General features: G+C 43.5%; 1 protein-coding gene across 4 annotated transcripts; it reads right to left on the reverse strand.

Moving 5' to 3' along the window:
- Positions 1 to 623: 623 nt before the first annotated feature.
- ppp1r13bb (protein phosphatase 1, regulatory subunit 13Bb) lies at positions 624 to 14,237 on the reverse strand. Of its 4 annotated transcripts, none has more exons than XM_079572356.1 (18): positions 14,014 to 14,236; positions 10,743 to 10,890; positions 10,241 to 10,360; positions 9,891 to 9,961; positions 8,709 to 8,810; positions 7,735 to 7,909; positions 7,451 to 7,650; positions 7,215 to 7,379; positions 6,916 to 7,105; positions 6,480 to 6,608; positions 5,352 to 5,479; positions 4,806 to 5,253; positions 3,930 to 4,696; positions 3,718 to 3,855; positions 3,311 to 3,444; positions 3,056 to 3,222; positions 2,738 to 2,937; positions 624 to 2,588 (listed from the first exon to the last, which is right to left on the reverse strand). In XM_079572356.1, the coding sequence occupies exons 1-18, from the start codon at positions 14,170 to 14,172 to the stop codon at positions 2,547 to 2,549; spliced, it is 3,483 nt and encodes a 1,160-aa protein (XP_079428482.1). In that variant the 5' UTR covers positions 14,173 to 14,236; the 3' UTR covers positions 624 to 2,546. The 4 variants fall into 4 exon arrangements, with proteins under 4 accessions (XP_079428482.1, XP_079428481.1, XP_079428484.1 ...); XM_079572355.1 differs by having other exon boundaries at positions 4,782 to 5,253; XM_079572358.1 differs by having other exon boundaries at positions 7,239 to 7,379; positions 14,014 to 14,235.
- Positions 14,238 to 15,351: the final 1,114 nt, after the last annotated feature.

Below are 15,351 nucleotides of genomic sequence, written 5' to 3' on the forward strand. Positions count from 1 at the left end.
ATAATTAAAAACTAGAGATCATGGTAAAGGTATAGGTAAAACATGAACGGGACAGTAAGAGATCATAGGCTACGGTCTGAGGGCCCCGCAGCTCGTCTGGCTCCCTCTTGTGGTGGAAATCAGAATAGCAGATACAAAGGTATAGCGTTCAATGACTTCACAGATACTCCCCTCTCAAAAAAACAAACAAAAAAACAACAACAATATATTTGGCCTGTACAATAAGACTGTGAAGTAACATGTGCAATAATCTCTGTATCAGCTGCACTTTATTCCTTGTACCAGCATCACTTATTGACATCCTGCACCAGGACTGTAACTTTACACCCCCGATATTTTACTTATATGACCTGTTCTAGTTTTTATCCTATTTTTATTGTTGTTGCTCACCCATTGTTGTATTTCTGCTTGCTTGCTGTACATGGGATACCTCGTTTTTATTCTATTTTACCGGTTGCACATTTTCCTGTCTGTTTTTGCACAACTCTGAGTGATCTTCTTGAACGCCGACTGTAACAAGTGAATTTCTCCATTGTGAGATCAATAAAGGATTATATTATCTTATCTATTATTCACCCTTTTTTTCCAACCATCACACATAAAAGCACAGGTATCATTCATGCCAGAGCTTGTTTTATTGTTCACCATTTACAGATTTCTGTGAGTACAGCATTTTTTTTTACAGAAAGCCCAATTGTCCATTCAGCAAAAAAGACACAACTCATCTCCTCACACTATGTACAGGTTTCGCTCTGACAAAGCTTGGGCCGCTCGGCATATCACTCATTCACCCAGGGTTTACTCACAAGTCGACTTTGATCCTTTTTTTTTTGTGTCATAATGCTGAACCCTTGGAGTCTGTGTGTTTAGTGTCACTGCTGTAGTGTTTGACTTGAACTATGGGGGCAAACCGCTGACGAAAAAATAATGAAAGGACATTGGTCTGGATTGTCTTGCAGCAAGCCCTACCCTTTCTGTCGGTAACAAATGCAAGTGTTGTTACGGTCACACTTTTGCACTGTGGTTTGTGTGAGCGTGGTTTCTGCGAGGAGAGAAGTGACACGTAATCACTAGTTTTGTGGCGAAACAGTGACAGCCGCACCATGTTGGTCCTGAGATTTTCAAGTGGAAACTGCCAAAAAAGTAAAATGTAGTGTTTGTCAACTTCGTGAAAGAGGATTTGGGATGCAATACCAAGGGAGAGGTTTAAAAAAAAAAAACGAACAGAAAAGAAAGACACAAGTAGTAAAAGTTGATCATTACGGCATTAAAATTTATAATAGAATATTTTTTTTCCCATGTCAGGAAGTAAACTATATTGTAATCTCAAACTGCAAACAAAATCACCCTGTCCTTACTTTTCTTTTATGTTAATAGGTCCAAAACTAACTACCCTTACGTATAGACTAAATCTTTGAATATACACAGAATTGAATATATTTGACATATTTTTTGGTAACACATTTTTCAGATTACGTTAAGCCATTTAAGGATTAGAAGATCTGTAAAATAACAAAAAAAATAAAAACAAACAAAGAACCACCATATCCTTTCTTAGTGTAGGAACAAAAGCAAAAGTACTACATAAAAAAAAAAAAACTGTACAAAGCAGTAGTTAAAACTGTGTCAAAATCAGTAATGAGTTTTTCTATAGACATCCATAGTACTCCTTTTTAGCTTTTACATTCTCATAAAGTGGCATCACACATAGCTTCTTTTGACATTGGATGAAATGCTTAAACTCAAATAAATTCAAACAATTTGCTGACACGGCTAGTGCAAGCAAGCTCATGAACAGAGGTTGTTTATACTATATTATTCGGATTAGCAATACTGATTAGAAACTGCATTTCAAAGCCATACTGCGAAACATTTCACCGAATAAATGGAATAAATACATCAACAACTCCTCCCCATGCTGCCAAACATTAGGCTTAAATACATTAGGTCCTCTTCCAAAAGCTTCATTTCGATAGCCCGCAGTAAAAGTAGCATCGTTGGCGTCTAGCTGAACGTTAGGAGCTGATTTGCTAATGTTTTGAGTTTTAGCTGCTCTTGTGAGAAAGCAAATGAATGTTCCGCAGAGTGGCTTTAAGCATTCTGAATCTTTGGTGGGTTACCACAGGGTTCTTGTCCTTCCAGACAGAATACATTGCACTCGGACCTCGCTGTGCTTAGATAATGTAACATCAGTCTTGAGTCAAAAAACGAAAAGTGCTGAGATGACACATTTGCTCTAGATGTCAATACAATAAATGTAATAGTGTTGACTAAAATCAGAAAGGACCCAAAGAAGGACAGTCTGAGGGATGTGAGGGAACTAAGAGGAGTGTTCTAAGGAGTGCTTTAGTTTCACCATCTGTGCATCAGTGAGAGTAAAGGTGTTCGTCCAAGCTTGGTGCCCACAGACAGGAAAGAGAGAGAGACAGAGAGGGGGAGAGGGGAGAAGGCGATGGCCACTGGAACGGAGCACCAGGCTCCTTTGTTCTCTGCTCATGGGTCAGTGAATAGTTCAGATGTTTGCCAGAGGTCCGTGGAGTGAGATGCTATGCCAGGGAGCGCTGCCGAGGTTTGATCCTAGGATAGAGCTGAGGGGGGAAACAAACAATTCAGGAAGTGAGGAAATTGGCATAAAATGATGCTAAGTAAAGAATGATAAAAAACAAATAAACTTCATATGTCAAAAAAGAACAGCCTGAACAAACTGAATCTGTATTAACATTAGTGTAACACTAACCCCCAGCAGGTTGCGGGGCAAGTAACCCTCGCTGTCTTCGAGTCGGGACCACCACCACTCAGTCTCACTGTCGTCCTGCCGCCTCAGGACCGTGATGGCGTCTCCCTCTTTGAATGAGAGTTCATCTGAGTTCTGAGCCTCATAATCCCACAGGGCGTACACGGTTCCTTTGTTCATCACGCCCAGCTTCTCTTGAACACCTGCAAAGCAAAGTCCCCAAGCCGAAATGTAATTGTGAACCAAACAAAAGTAACAGATGGTGTGCACGCTTCTCAGTGTCTTTCTACATGTTTCATGAACGCAATGTAAAAAACTCACCATAGAGAAACTGGGAGCATTGAATGAAACCCTCCTCCATTTCCTCGCACTTGTCTGCAGCTGTTTCTACATCACTGATCGTGCTGGCAAATATGGCTGCTCCTGATTCGACCAACAACTTGCAGAGGTGAACACTGTTGCAGGAGGCAGCGCAGTGAAGAGGAGTCCTAAGAGACACACAGAATAGAAAAATACAGTGTTTGTGTTGTCCTTTTGGCAAAGGGAAATGTTTTTAAGTGTTGTAATATAACTTACCATCCATCGCTGTCTGCAGCATTTACATTTACACCGAAATCTAACAAAAACTTGACAATGTGATGGTGTCCTGCACACACAGCGTTGTGCAGGGGAGTGATGCCCTCATCATTTGGAGTGCTTGGATTCTCTACCTAAAACAAAACACGTTTCATTTAGCAGACACTACTATGATTCCACTTTTATAAGTGACTGAACTTTGCATAATCATGTGACACAGTTGTAATATGTGAACTATGTCACCACTGTCACAATGAAGTGATGTTATTTTCGTGGCACCATTACAACAGAGTTGTGTGAAGCATCATTCTCTCTGTCACCACGTCTTCATGTGTAATAAGTGTCTGAGGAAAGCAGATGCTGGCTAGGAACCACGCTAAACAATAAACTGAACACTATGTACGAACCTCATAAATAATCCTCTGAACAAGGTCAAACTCTCCCTCCAACGAGGCGTCCAGAAGAAGAGCCAGAGGATTGAACTTGACCCTGAAGCCATGGCCTGTACGCTCAGAGCTGGGCTTTTTCAAGTTTGTGCGCTTTTCCTGCAACAAAATGGAAATCAATAATAAAAAAAGATCTTTATTTACTGTTGTCTGCGTACAAGTGTAGCTCTCACCAGTGCATGAGAGGCTGCTTCTCCGCTCTCCTCTGGAGTGCTCACTTCAGGCACAGGGCTGGGCAGCAGCGCCTCAGAACTCTCCATGGTGTTGTTGTTGTCCTCGTCAGCTCCTTCTGCCTCACTGGGGTCTGCAGCTCCCTCAGGCGGCAGGGGCAGCGCCTCGTTGTCGTTAGCGTCAGTGGATGCACTTGGTTCGGAACCGGCCTCCTCTGGTCCTGATGGAGGTGGGAGCTGGGTTTCTAAGGGGAGGTTGCCATTGTCTGTGTCAGCTTCTCCTCCCAGATAAGGCGGAGGATTAGGCTGATAAAAGGGGGTTCCATTACCTGCACCGTTGCCACCTGGGGTCCCGCTGACTCCATTGCCCTCTATGCCTCCGGCTAGAGTGTTAAACCTCTGGTACAGCAGTTTCTGGATGTTGGGACCACTGGGGCCCTCTGGCTCCGTGATGGAGCTCCTCTTCTTCAAGGGCCTTGGAGCGTTAGCCAGTTTTTTACGAAGCACCTCAAGGTCGGCATCACTTTGGTAGCGCAGAGGTGAGTGCACCATTGGTGTGAGCTTTGTTGGACTGAGAGGTCGTGGGATGTTCTCAACACTCGGAGGAGGGGCTAAGGGTTCCAGATGCTGCAAACCGTCCAATTCTTCAAACTCTCCCTCCAGAGTGTCCTCACCTCCGGTATGGAGCAATGAAAACGTCCCAACCCCTTGGACGAAGGGAAGAGGCGAGGGAGGGGTGGAGCTGGATGATAGTACAGGCTTTCCATACACTGAGGACAAGACAATCAGTTTGTTAGTTATAATTTTTAAGTGGCATTTACACAAAACTAGTGAAGTAAAAAGAGTTAAAAGCACCTGATGCTGAATGCCTAAATGTACCTGCTTTGAGAGCTGTCTTAGGGGGCTGGCCTTTCGGCGCTGCCTGCTGGAGGTACATATGATAGATGGAGCTTGAGTTCATGGTGGCGGGGCCTTTTCGGGGAGACTGGGGCCGTGAGCCTCTGTCTGCGATGAAGGGTCGGACTGCCACAGCGGGAGGGGGGTCGAGCCGCTCACTCAGACTGGGGGGGAACATGGGGACATTGGGCTGGAAGGTCGGGCTGGGGGGCACAGAGATACGCTGCTGAATCTGTTGAGAGGACGAGCCAGTGGAGGGAGGGACACGGGGCCAGGCGGGAGGGTTTGGTAACGGACGAGAAAGAGGCGGCACGTCCTTTCGTCTGTCCAAGGAGCTGGCTGAGTTTGCAGAGCTGAGGTGGGAGCCATAAGGAGGGGGCTGAGGCTTGGACACGGCGGGGGAGGACACAGAGATTTTGCAGTCCAGCCTCTGTGAGAACAAACAGAAGAGTAATAAGTATGTTAGTGTTCATCTAGAAACTATAGATGATCATTAACAAAAGGAAGTACTGCAAAAGAACTACAGACCTTGTCTGCGCCTGGAGCGACTGGGGAGCCTGAGGGGGAACTCTTGCCCTGAGAATCACTTCCTGAGTCTCTTCTCTCTGGTGGCTTCAAAGTGTTGGACTTGCCTATAGCAGGCCACCCAGCATCAGCTGAAGAACAAGAGGGAACAAATGAGGAAATTAATGAGAAAAAAACTCACGATGCTGTAATGAAAATAAAATGACCAGGCTCTTTTTGAAGCACCATGGAACAAAATCACAAAGTCTACCAAAGCTAGATCAAAACAGGATTGTTGTAAATGATCTCTATAAATAGTTGTTTATATTGTTGGACCTGTTTGACCAAGAGATGGTAAGAAACGCAAAGCTCAGGATTTTTAGTATCCCATCCTAATAATCCAGCATCAAAATTTATAAATATGTATCCAGATAGATTTGGTCAATAATTGTCTCAAATACGACACAAATGTCACATCAAACTGGCAACAGAGAAAGAAATATCTCCAAGATCAATAGGATGAAAAGATCCTGAGACTTACGGCAATGAAAATGAAATCTTGTAACAAAGGTCAAATGATTTTGTAGCTGTTTATGTATTCTTCATGAAATAAAAATAATAAGAAATCAAATGAATAATTAATTATAGTTCAGTTGAATTACTTTAACATGGACAAGGTGTGTTATGCTTGTGCATGTTAAGTGTTAGTAACGGTGAAAACTTAAGATTAAAGTTAAAAAGTCCAAACAGGTCAGGAGTCAGGACTGTAGTTAATGACATTTGTGGCACTTGGCTCAGTGAACCCTCTCAGAAACAAGGCACAAATATGTGACATACACAATCAGCAGCACTTTAATCCGTTTTAGTCTGTAGGGGGCAGCACAGCGTTTCTCTGTGGTATCACAACAACACTGTGCAGATATTTCACTCATTCAAGCCTTTTTCAGATCGTATTAACAAATACTGTATTATAATAACTTAATGCTCAGTTTCAGAGAAGACAAATCCATAATTCATGTACGTAACACATTACAATAAGCAAATTGAGAAAGCCAAGCATGAAGTGGAGTAAAGTGAAGCTGCTAAGGATTCTGGGAACAGAGAAGGTTCAGCAGGTGCCATCCTTGTGCTTACGCCGCACTGTGCACTCACGGGACGTGCCGTCAGAGCCCGAGGGGGCTACAGGGCCTTGCTGAGTTTCTGGATGGGACGGAGGGACCGGGTCCACTACGATGTCTAAATCAGACACCTTCCACGGGCCGGGAGGCTTTCGCACACCATCTGCCCGAGAAGCAACGCCCCGCCCACCCAAGCAAACAGACATTACAGAGACAGGACAGCAGTGACATGTGAGAAGAGAGGGGACAACAGTGTGACACACACAAACAGAGAGGCAGTTAGGAACAGGAGCTACAGAAATACTCTTCAGCTACAAACAAGGCAGGAACAGTGCTGCATGCAGGAGGCGCAAGGCGTACAATAGCATCATATCAGAGTCACAGTTTATAGTCTATAAGGAATCACACAGAGACTAATCTTTCAGTCTGGCTACATTTCCCCATGAAATCCCCATGGCAACGGCACTAACCTGACTTGATGCGCCCCTGGTTGGTTTGGTTGTTGACTCCCAGGCTCTGAGGCTTCAGTGGTTCAGGGGGCATTGTGTACCCCTCCTGACGGCCAGGTGAAGGGACTTGAATGTACGGTCCCACTGCAGCCACTCTGCCCAGTGTCCCAGGGGCAGGCTGAGGAGAGGGCGGCCCATTGGCTCTGTTGAGCTGTAGGATAAGAAAAGTTGTAATGTAAATGTCTCTCAGTTTCTAATCAATCAATGTCAGTCCCAAGAACTAATATTGTCTTCAATGTGTTATGCACGTCTAGTCTTACAGGGAGGTTCTCTTTTTGACGTGCCTCAGCTTTTTTCTTGTAGAGGCGCTCTCGCAGTTCGCTGATGCGCTTGTCCATGAGCGTCACCTCCATGTTGCGTTTGTTGAGGAGATCTTTCTGCTGCTGCAGTTTACTGTTTTGCTCTTGGTTCAATTTGTTGCGAATCTAAACAGAAAAAGGTTAACATTAAAAAATGTTTTTAAAAATTGTTGCATAAGATGTCAGGCTGTCATCACCTGGAGCTCCTGATAGAGTTTCTTCAGCTCCAGCGCTGCGGTGCCGGTGACTTGTCCCCCTAAAGTGTTCTGGACTCCATTGAGCTTCCCTCGCCGGAGGTCCTCCAGCTGCAGGCTCAGCTGCTCCACTCTCAGCACAGCCGACTGCAGCTCAGCCTGCTTCTCCTGGAACAGGCCAGTCACCTGCTCGATCTCCGCCGCTGGAAAACCATCCATGTCATCCAAGTCAAGATACAGACTAGATACAGACTTTAGATTATTTTATCTGTGTAAATATCACATACACAGGTTTCCATTGATGACTTTGCTGTAGTCCACTTGGCCTCTCATGGCTCGGATCTTCTTTAGCTTGGCCTCCTGATTCTCCACTCGCTCCTTCAGCCGCTGCAGCTTCTCGCTCTCGGAGACGGTCTGCTGCTGCCGCCGCTCCTGCTGCTTCAGGTACCGCAGACGTTGCTCCTGCAAGACAACACAGGAGCAAATAAGTTGTTGTTTGCTGACTCAAGTTAGACTCAAACTGAATCAAAAGTGAAATACATGTTAACCTGGAGCATTAAAAAGTAAAGGGCAAAAAACACCACGGTTCTTATGTGAATGTGTGGTCTACGCTCACTCTGTCCCGAGCCAGACTGTGATGCTGTGTCAAGACTGTCTGCGGATTAAGAAAGGGTCAAATGACTTTCCATCCCACTGAGAACTGCTCCACTTTGTCAGAAAATAGGAAACGACAGTCCCAGGTTTCTAGATGACTGCGGGGCTTTGAGTGGGCCTACTTTTGCTCTGCTACAACAAAAGCTACACCACTGCCTTTTGATCTGTCTCTTTTACACCAATTAGCATACAACGGCATGCTATGTTAGCAAAAGATGAAGAGTTCAAGTGACGGGCGGAGGTGATCTGACTAAATCCAGAATTAATTATTCAAAACAGATATAAATATTAAGTTTTCAGAGGAGTCACTTGTCAGTATAGATTAGCGGTTAGCAGCTAGCACATAGCAAATACTCTTTACAACATAAAAGCAAGACAGCTACTTATTCTTGGAGGATACTTGAGTAAATGTGGGACTTGGGCGGAGCAAACTTAGGCGCCAAGATGAACACAAGGAAAGAAAATGAATATGTTTGCAGACTGTGTTCAATGTACTCTCCTGGTAACTACCGGGATTAAAGGCTGGAGATCCCTGGAGTAAAGTTTTTGCAATGGTACAAACATGGCTCTGCTCCTTGTAGAGATTTGATTAAAGTGGACGAGCTACCTTAGCCACAAGCATCTGTTGTTGAGCCTCGATCTGCTGCTGCTGCCGTGAGGCCATCTCCTGCAGCTCGGACAGAGTGAGCTCCACGCGCTGGTTCGACACCTGCAAAAACCAAACACATGAGGAGGAGGACTACAGAAGAGCGACACTAATGATTAGACTCATTGTTGAGATGATAATCGCCCGCATACCAAGAATGGATCAAGACATTCTTAATGCAGGCTAAACTAGGACTAAAACAATTCATCTTCAACCTTTTTCAGATATGAATCACAGAGATACATTAGATTCAATAACAAAGCTCTCATTATTATGAATTTGAAGGAAGTAGTGAGTCAGATGATGGCGTGCGGAGGAAGCCAGGGGCTGCAGAGACTTGTGCAGTGGAGCATCAGTGCCAATCCAGCCCCGGGACAAGCGCACACCCTCCGAGCGTCACAAGGTAAACCGGCGGATTACATAACCCCTACATTAACATTTCCAGAAGAATAGCAACAAATATTTGATTTGTCAAGGCGACCTGTGAAGCACACACTGCACAAATAAATCAAGATGTCCGATTCCATGCGTTCCCCTGGGGCACCTCTGCTCTTTAAGACGCAGTGGCCTCTCAAGAGCACGATCAGCTCTGCTCGGTGGACACAAGGCCCCTGGGGTTTGGGCAGTGGCCCGTAGAAAAAAAGCCAAAGCAATGATCCTCTTAGGGACGGTTATATCACCGAGCAGGACATTTTAATAAGAAACTTCCTGAACGGTTACAGGACAGATATTTGGCATTTGTTTTCCATCAGGGTGTCAGCCAATCTACCACACCCACAACTACTTCAATTAACTCCACTACCACCAGTGAGATTATACATTTAGACAAACGCACATATTATCCACACAACACTGAAGAATTCCATCACAATAAAAACAATACATTCCCTGTTGTCTCCATCAGGCCCTTGAGCTTGAATTAGTCGTCTCTTGACCGTAACGCTCGCCTATTGTAAAATCTGGGACAGAAAGATGCCAGGAGAAAACACTGGGCCAGAGGCAGCTTTTTACGAAATAATCTCCGCTCCGTGACTCCGCACCAGCTCAACAACAACGAGACGTCTTTGAAATAATATCAATATATAACAATATCTGGAACCTGAAACACCGGGTGTTCAGTCATTTCTGAGTTAAAAGTCTCACCCCATTCTCGTTGTGCTTCTCTCCGGCGTTTCCTCCTCTTCGGGGTGTTTGCTCCTGAGACTGCTGACTCCCTGCAATTAAAGAAAGTCATTTTTTTTACTCCCAGAAGGCATTTCATTTACAAAACGCCAACAGAAATATACTGTACGTCTTCCCCCCCTCCCAGTTCCTGCAACAATATTTCAATGACAATATTTATGCCGGAATATTTTGCTGACGAAATTAACTCTGCAAGACAAATTCCTGTTGCTGGATTACGGAAATGGTTGAACTCAAAATGCCATGTTGAAAAAGTAATACGTATTTTTCGTTTACGTCAACCTAAATAAAATAGGGGCGGGTTGCTGTACCTTGATCGCTGCTCTCTGTTGGGGAATCCTCGTGCCGGAGGAAGAACTTGACTTCTTGTTTCCGAGGTCCCCACTTCTGTAGATGCTCGTACATCATGTGCTCGAAGGGGATGGCTCGTTCTGCAAAAATGACCATGATATTTCAGATGTGTGTGTCTGGACCAGAGCACGAGGCGAAGCGTTGCACAGGTTTCGGTGCATATTGAGTGCTGGACTTTGCCTGTATTATACAAGAACAAGTCAAAAACGGGTTACATAATGGCGTATATTATAAAGCCAGGAGAAAGGATTTTGTTTGTGGCAGGGGTGTGGCCCGTCAGAGAAAAAATGCTGATAACATGGGTGTGTCGGGTACAAGGATGAAAGCGAGCGTGTTGACAGAGAGAAATCTGTTGTGGCCGTGCCAGAGCAAATCCCTGCAAATCTCTTGGTAAACCGTGTTCACTAATCACATCGGCGCTACACATTTTTCCGTGCCTCTGCGAGTTGGTGGGGTTCGTACCGTTGCCCCTCCAGACTTCGGCCAGGTGACAGCCGCTCTCGCCTGGCTCTTTGCAGAACTCCACCACGTCGCGGCACGAGGTCTCCGGGGTGATCGGCACCTCCGTCACCGCCTGCTCCCCGTCGCTGAGGTACACGGTCAAAATCATCTGGAAAACAAACACACAAAACAATTCATCAATCTTACGAAACAGCTGAAGCAAGTCAAACTGCTTTTTAGAGCTGTTTTACAAACCAATTATTAATGCCACAAAAGCACAACAACAATCAATGCATGTTTACCTTCTTAATATTTGCAAATGTTATAGCAAACAGAGGAGGGAGGGGAAATTTGATGTTAAACAGCAAATTGGACACGACAGGCAACATTTGGAGTCACTTTTAAGGATTTAATGACTTGACATGTTTTAAAATGCCATGAAGAAATCCTGGAATAATATACATTGGGTTCAGGAGGTGTTTATTAAGGCTGGGAAAAAATATTGAATCGGACTGCAATACTTGGCGCTGCAATACAACATATCAATACTATATCAAGTATCGCAATACTTCAATACTTGTGTTTGGACGCATTTTTATCCCTTTGTTTTCCAGTAACAGTTACACAGGACTTTGCTACATTTTGTGTTAACGCACTTTTCCATCTTAACACTTCAATAAATGTCAAATGGGATTTGGTTTAAAAACTTTGGAAACATGACTGTTTTCTTTTTACTAGGGCTGTCAACATCAATCGCGATTAATCGCAAAAATAATTAATCACGATTAATTTAATTAATCACGAATAATTTAATTATCCCATTTAAACAAAAAATATTTTGATTTTGTCCTTAAATTCTACTTCATGAACCTAAAAGTTTGCAGTTTCTGTCCAAAAGGAGTTTTCAATCCGCTGTTGGGCTTTTCACATAAATATGAAACTGTAGATATGGTAAATGAAATGTGCAATCAGTAATCACATGCTTTAAATGTAAGTGTTTTATGTTGGACAAGTATCAAAAATGTATATAATTATTAGAAAAAATAAACTGCGATTAATCGCATTTCACAAGTGCGATTAAAAAAAGCCTTACTTTTTACACATTTTAAGGTAAACATACAACTTACCATAATTACTTTTTGTATTGCAATATGTATCGGCCCCTGAGTATCGTGATACATATCGGATCATGACAAAAGTATATTGTCCTAGCATTTAGAATATCCATCTACACTCTTACTGTAAAGAGGCATCACCTTTCTATAACATGGGCAACGGAAAGTATTTACCACAGACTTAGAAATAAACATTCAACATTGCAAATTGAAGAGCAAACTAAAGAATAGCCAAGCTGTCTGTATCCCCCACATGTGAGGCACCGTACTTTACCTACTAGCTTACATAGAGGCTGGGTCTAAAAACAACAATAATCATAGAGAAAGTATTCCTGCTACTTGTTTGAGGACTTCATTTTGTCTTTAGAGCAGAAACAACTTGGCCAAATCAAGCTGCAACATTGACTTTACAACATGTTGTTTATCAGTGTGTCCTTTTACAGGCTTTGTATTTTTCGCAATATGTTTTCAAATCATTTTTAGGTTAATTCATGTTGAAGTATATAATAGTAGTTTAAACAGAAATATGAAAACCTGAAAACGTTCTGAATCCGCTGTGTTCACGATGTAACAAGTGCTACAGTGCGGAGGCTAGAGGCCAAGCTTAACGCACCTCTGTGTGGGACAAAGCCCATGTGCTGCTGCTGACACCACGTTTTGGCGTTGACTGGTCTGCTGTTTTTGTGCGCGGGCCTCATGCCTCTGCCTGTCACACTGTTAACTGTGATTATCGCTATCCAGAGCCGGCCAAGATAGACTGAGGTACGACATAACACCGCATGCCCTCACATGTACAGCACCGCATACCTAGAACCCCTCCTCTACGCCCATCGGCTGCTGTTTGGGGAAAACGGTGAAACTCACTGGCGCATCTCAAAGCCTCAAGATGCCGCGCGCGTACGTGTGTGTGCGCTGGAATTACGATACAGATCTAAACATTGTCAAACTGCTCTGAAGGTGACACAGCGCAGCGGCGGCAATGTGACCTTTTGGAAACTATTAGGGAATCAGGGACAGGCTGCATAACTTTGTACAGTCAATACCAAAAGTGGCTTCATCAGCAAATGCATAAATAAAAGTAGGGACAAGATCGTTTTTATTTGCTGTGTATGGATAAATGAGAAGAAATATTGATAGAAAACCAACAGATAGACAGTAAGCAGGAAACGGATTTACAAGTGTCTGATTAAATGTTTGATGAAAATGAATACAAGTCTTAAATAGTTCTGCCTTGGGTCTGAAGTCATTATAAAGCATCAATTCACCTTTGGAAACGAATTATCTGTTAACTATATAAATATATAATAAGGACAAATGTACAGTATCTTAAAATACCCATCTGTGGTGTTATAAATATCGCCTGCAGTTTGCCATTGAGCAGGAACACTACGAGCCCAGGACTAAAAGGGCCATTTTAATGATGGCAGTGGTTCATGGACATTTCCTTGAGACACTGTGTGCTTCTTCAGACGTCAGCATAATGGCTTAAATTTCTGCCAAATTGGAAACTCGCTGGAGCTCGGGGACTGCTGGAACTTCGAGGTCTCATTTCTGTTGCTTTACAAACCCTATAATTGGTCCAATATTTTTCTTGAATGGGCACATAATGAACACGGCTTTATCAGCAGGTCTGTTAGAGCATCGGTGTGAGAAAAATAGCCTAAAGGAGCCGAGTTACAATCAGATTTTACAAGGGCTTTCAATTCTTTTAGGAACCAGCACTTTAGCGATACCTGAATAACGCAACTTCATTCACCTTTTAGGGTAAAGATAATAGAAAGAAACTCCATTTGTATTTGTACTGGGGCAGCCTAACTTTCTGAAGTGCTATCCTTAAAGGGTACACACATTTTTTTGGTACAAGGATGAACTTGACTTCATTTTACTGACACTTTACTGTACCCCAGCCTCAGAGAAAAGGCAGAAGTTGTGTTATTTTAACGCCAGGGTGAGTTTTATAACAGACACATAACACTTGCAGTGCAGGAAAGAACAAAGTACGAGAGGAGTGATTAGTATGCCTGTGATAGCAACTCTCAAACATACTCAGTGACTTTGCAAGAGCCGCAATCCCTCCACGAATTTGAAAATGTTACTTGCACATTACACCTCAAGCATATCCATATACACAACTATGCAGAGATACAGAATAGACTGACCGCAGGAGGAATACCAACCGCCCTCACTAAGTTGTGTCTGCCCACGTTCACGGCTCTCTTGGCTGCCCTCCGTTTCTTCTTCATCTCCTTTGGCTGATGCTCCTTTGCCCAAATACGATTCTCCTTGGACAGGCTAACGAGGCTACGCAACACTATAGTCACAAAGCGCTTCATCATCGCGGGTCCGTTTTAGGAAAATGTAAAAAAAGAAAAGAAAAAAAAAGAGGAAGATATCGGGCTTAATTGTTATGCCATCCTTAAGCACACAGCGGCGGTCCGCGCGTTTGGGGAAAGTGCTGCAGAGGAGGCTTGGGAGGAAAAAAACACTTTGGTCTGTGTGCGATTCGGAGCGGGAGGGAGAGAAAGAGAGAGAGATCAACAGCCCGAGAGGACAGAGGGACTGAGGAGGGAAACTTAGCCGGATCTTGATGGCAAAAGATGCAATGTGAATGCTTGTCTGCAAAGGAAAGGCAGCTCTTCAACAAGATATATCGATGTAGGGGAAAGGATCAGTAGCTATCAATGCGGCCTTTTAGTTACTGCACATGAAAGTCAAAGCCACAGGTGATCACACGAGTTTAGTTGACTGTGTCTTTCACTAATAAGAAGTTTAAATGTGCTTGATGACTGGCTCTAATCGAGAATATAATGAATGAAGTAAAAACCTACAATGGCTGGATTATGTGCAAGTCAGGGGGAGAGAAAATAGCCACCATTGAGAGCCAGAGCTATTTTTATATACATTTTTCAAGAGTAATGTTGTGGTGACTCAACCAATACTATTTATATTTTATGTCGCACACCGTCATTGACTAAAAAGGCAACAAGAGGCACAATGTTTACTTCCCCTGTGAGTTTTCCCTCGCCAGCTCCACTGCATCCTGAGACTAATGCCAGTTGACAATCTCCTCAGCTCGAAAGTTCCCCTTAACAACAGCATTAGTCAAAGGCAGCCACACAGACCCAGATCTGCAGAGGCCTTATTGGCTGCTACAGTCACGCGAGATCCAAGAGAGGGCTCTCTGCTCCACTGGCTTTTTGACTCTGACAGCGTTGTAGTAGTCAATTGGGGACACAAGATGAAGCATACTTAGTATACTCTAACAGGTATTTAAAGAAAAAAATAATAATAGCACAAATTCCCTATATCAGTTTGGATTTGATCATAATTCTTGTACACTTAGTTGTAGCTTCATAGCGATTAAACTATCTGCTTCTTCTAAGAGACTTCATTGTTATTGGCTGAATCCACCTGTCAACCACCCAGAGCATGACAGATGTTGATCAATAGAAGAAGAGAGACGTAATCTACCGGTGCAGAGCATGAGGACTGTTTTGTGGTATACTATACAGCTG

The sequence above is a fragment of the Gobius niger genome (assembly GCF_951799975.1).
Source record: "Gobius niger genome assembly, chromosome: 15".
Taxonomy (NCBI): domain Eukaryota; kingdom Metazoa; phylum Chordata; class Actinopteri; order Gobiiformes; family Gobiidae; genus Gobius; species Gobius niger.

Excerpts from the sequence above, each read along its gene's own strand:
- ppp1r13bb (XM_079572355.1), bottom strand. The coding sequence starts at position 14,172 with ATGATGAAGCGCTTTGTGACTATAGTGTTGCGTAGCCTCGTTAGCCTG. Across the intron at positions 7,380-7,450 it reads AACTCTATCAGGAGCTCCAG|ATTCGCAACAAATTGAACCA; the intron begins GTGATGACAGCC and ends TTTTCTGTTTAG. Across the intron at positions 4,697-4,781 it reads ATTTAGGCATTCAGCATCAG|TGTATGGAAAGCCTGTACTA; the intron begins GTGCTTTTAACT and ends TCTTGTCCTCAG.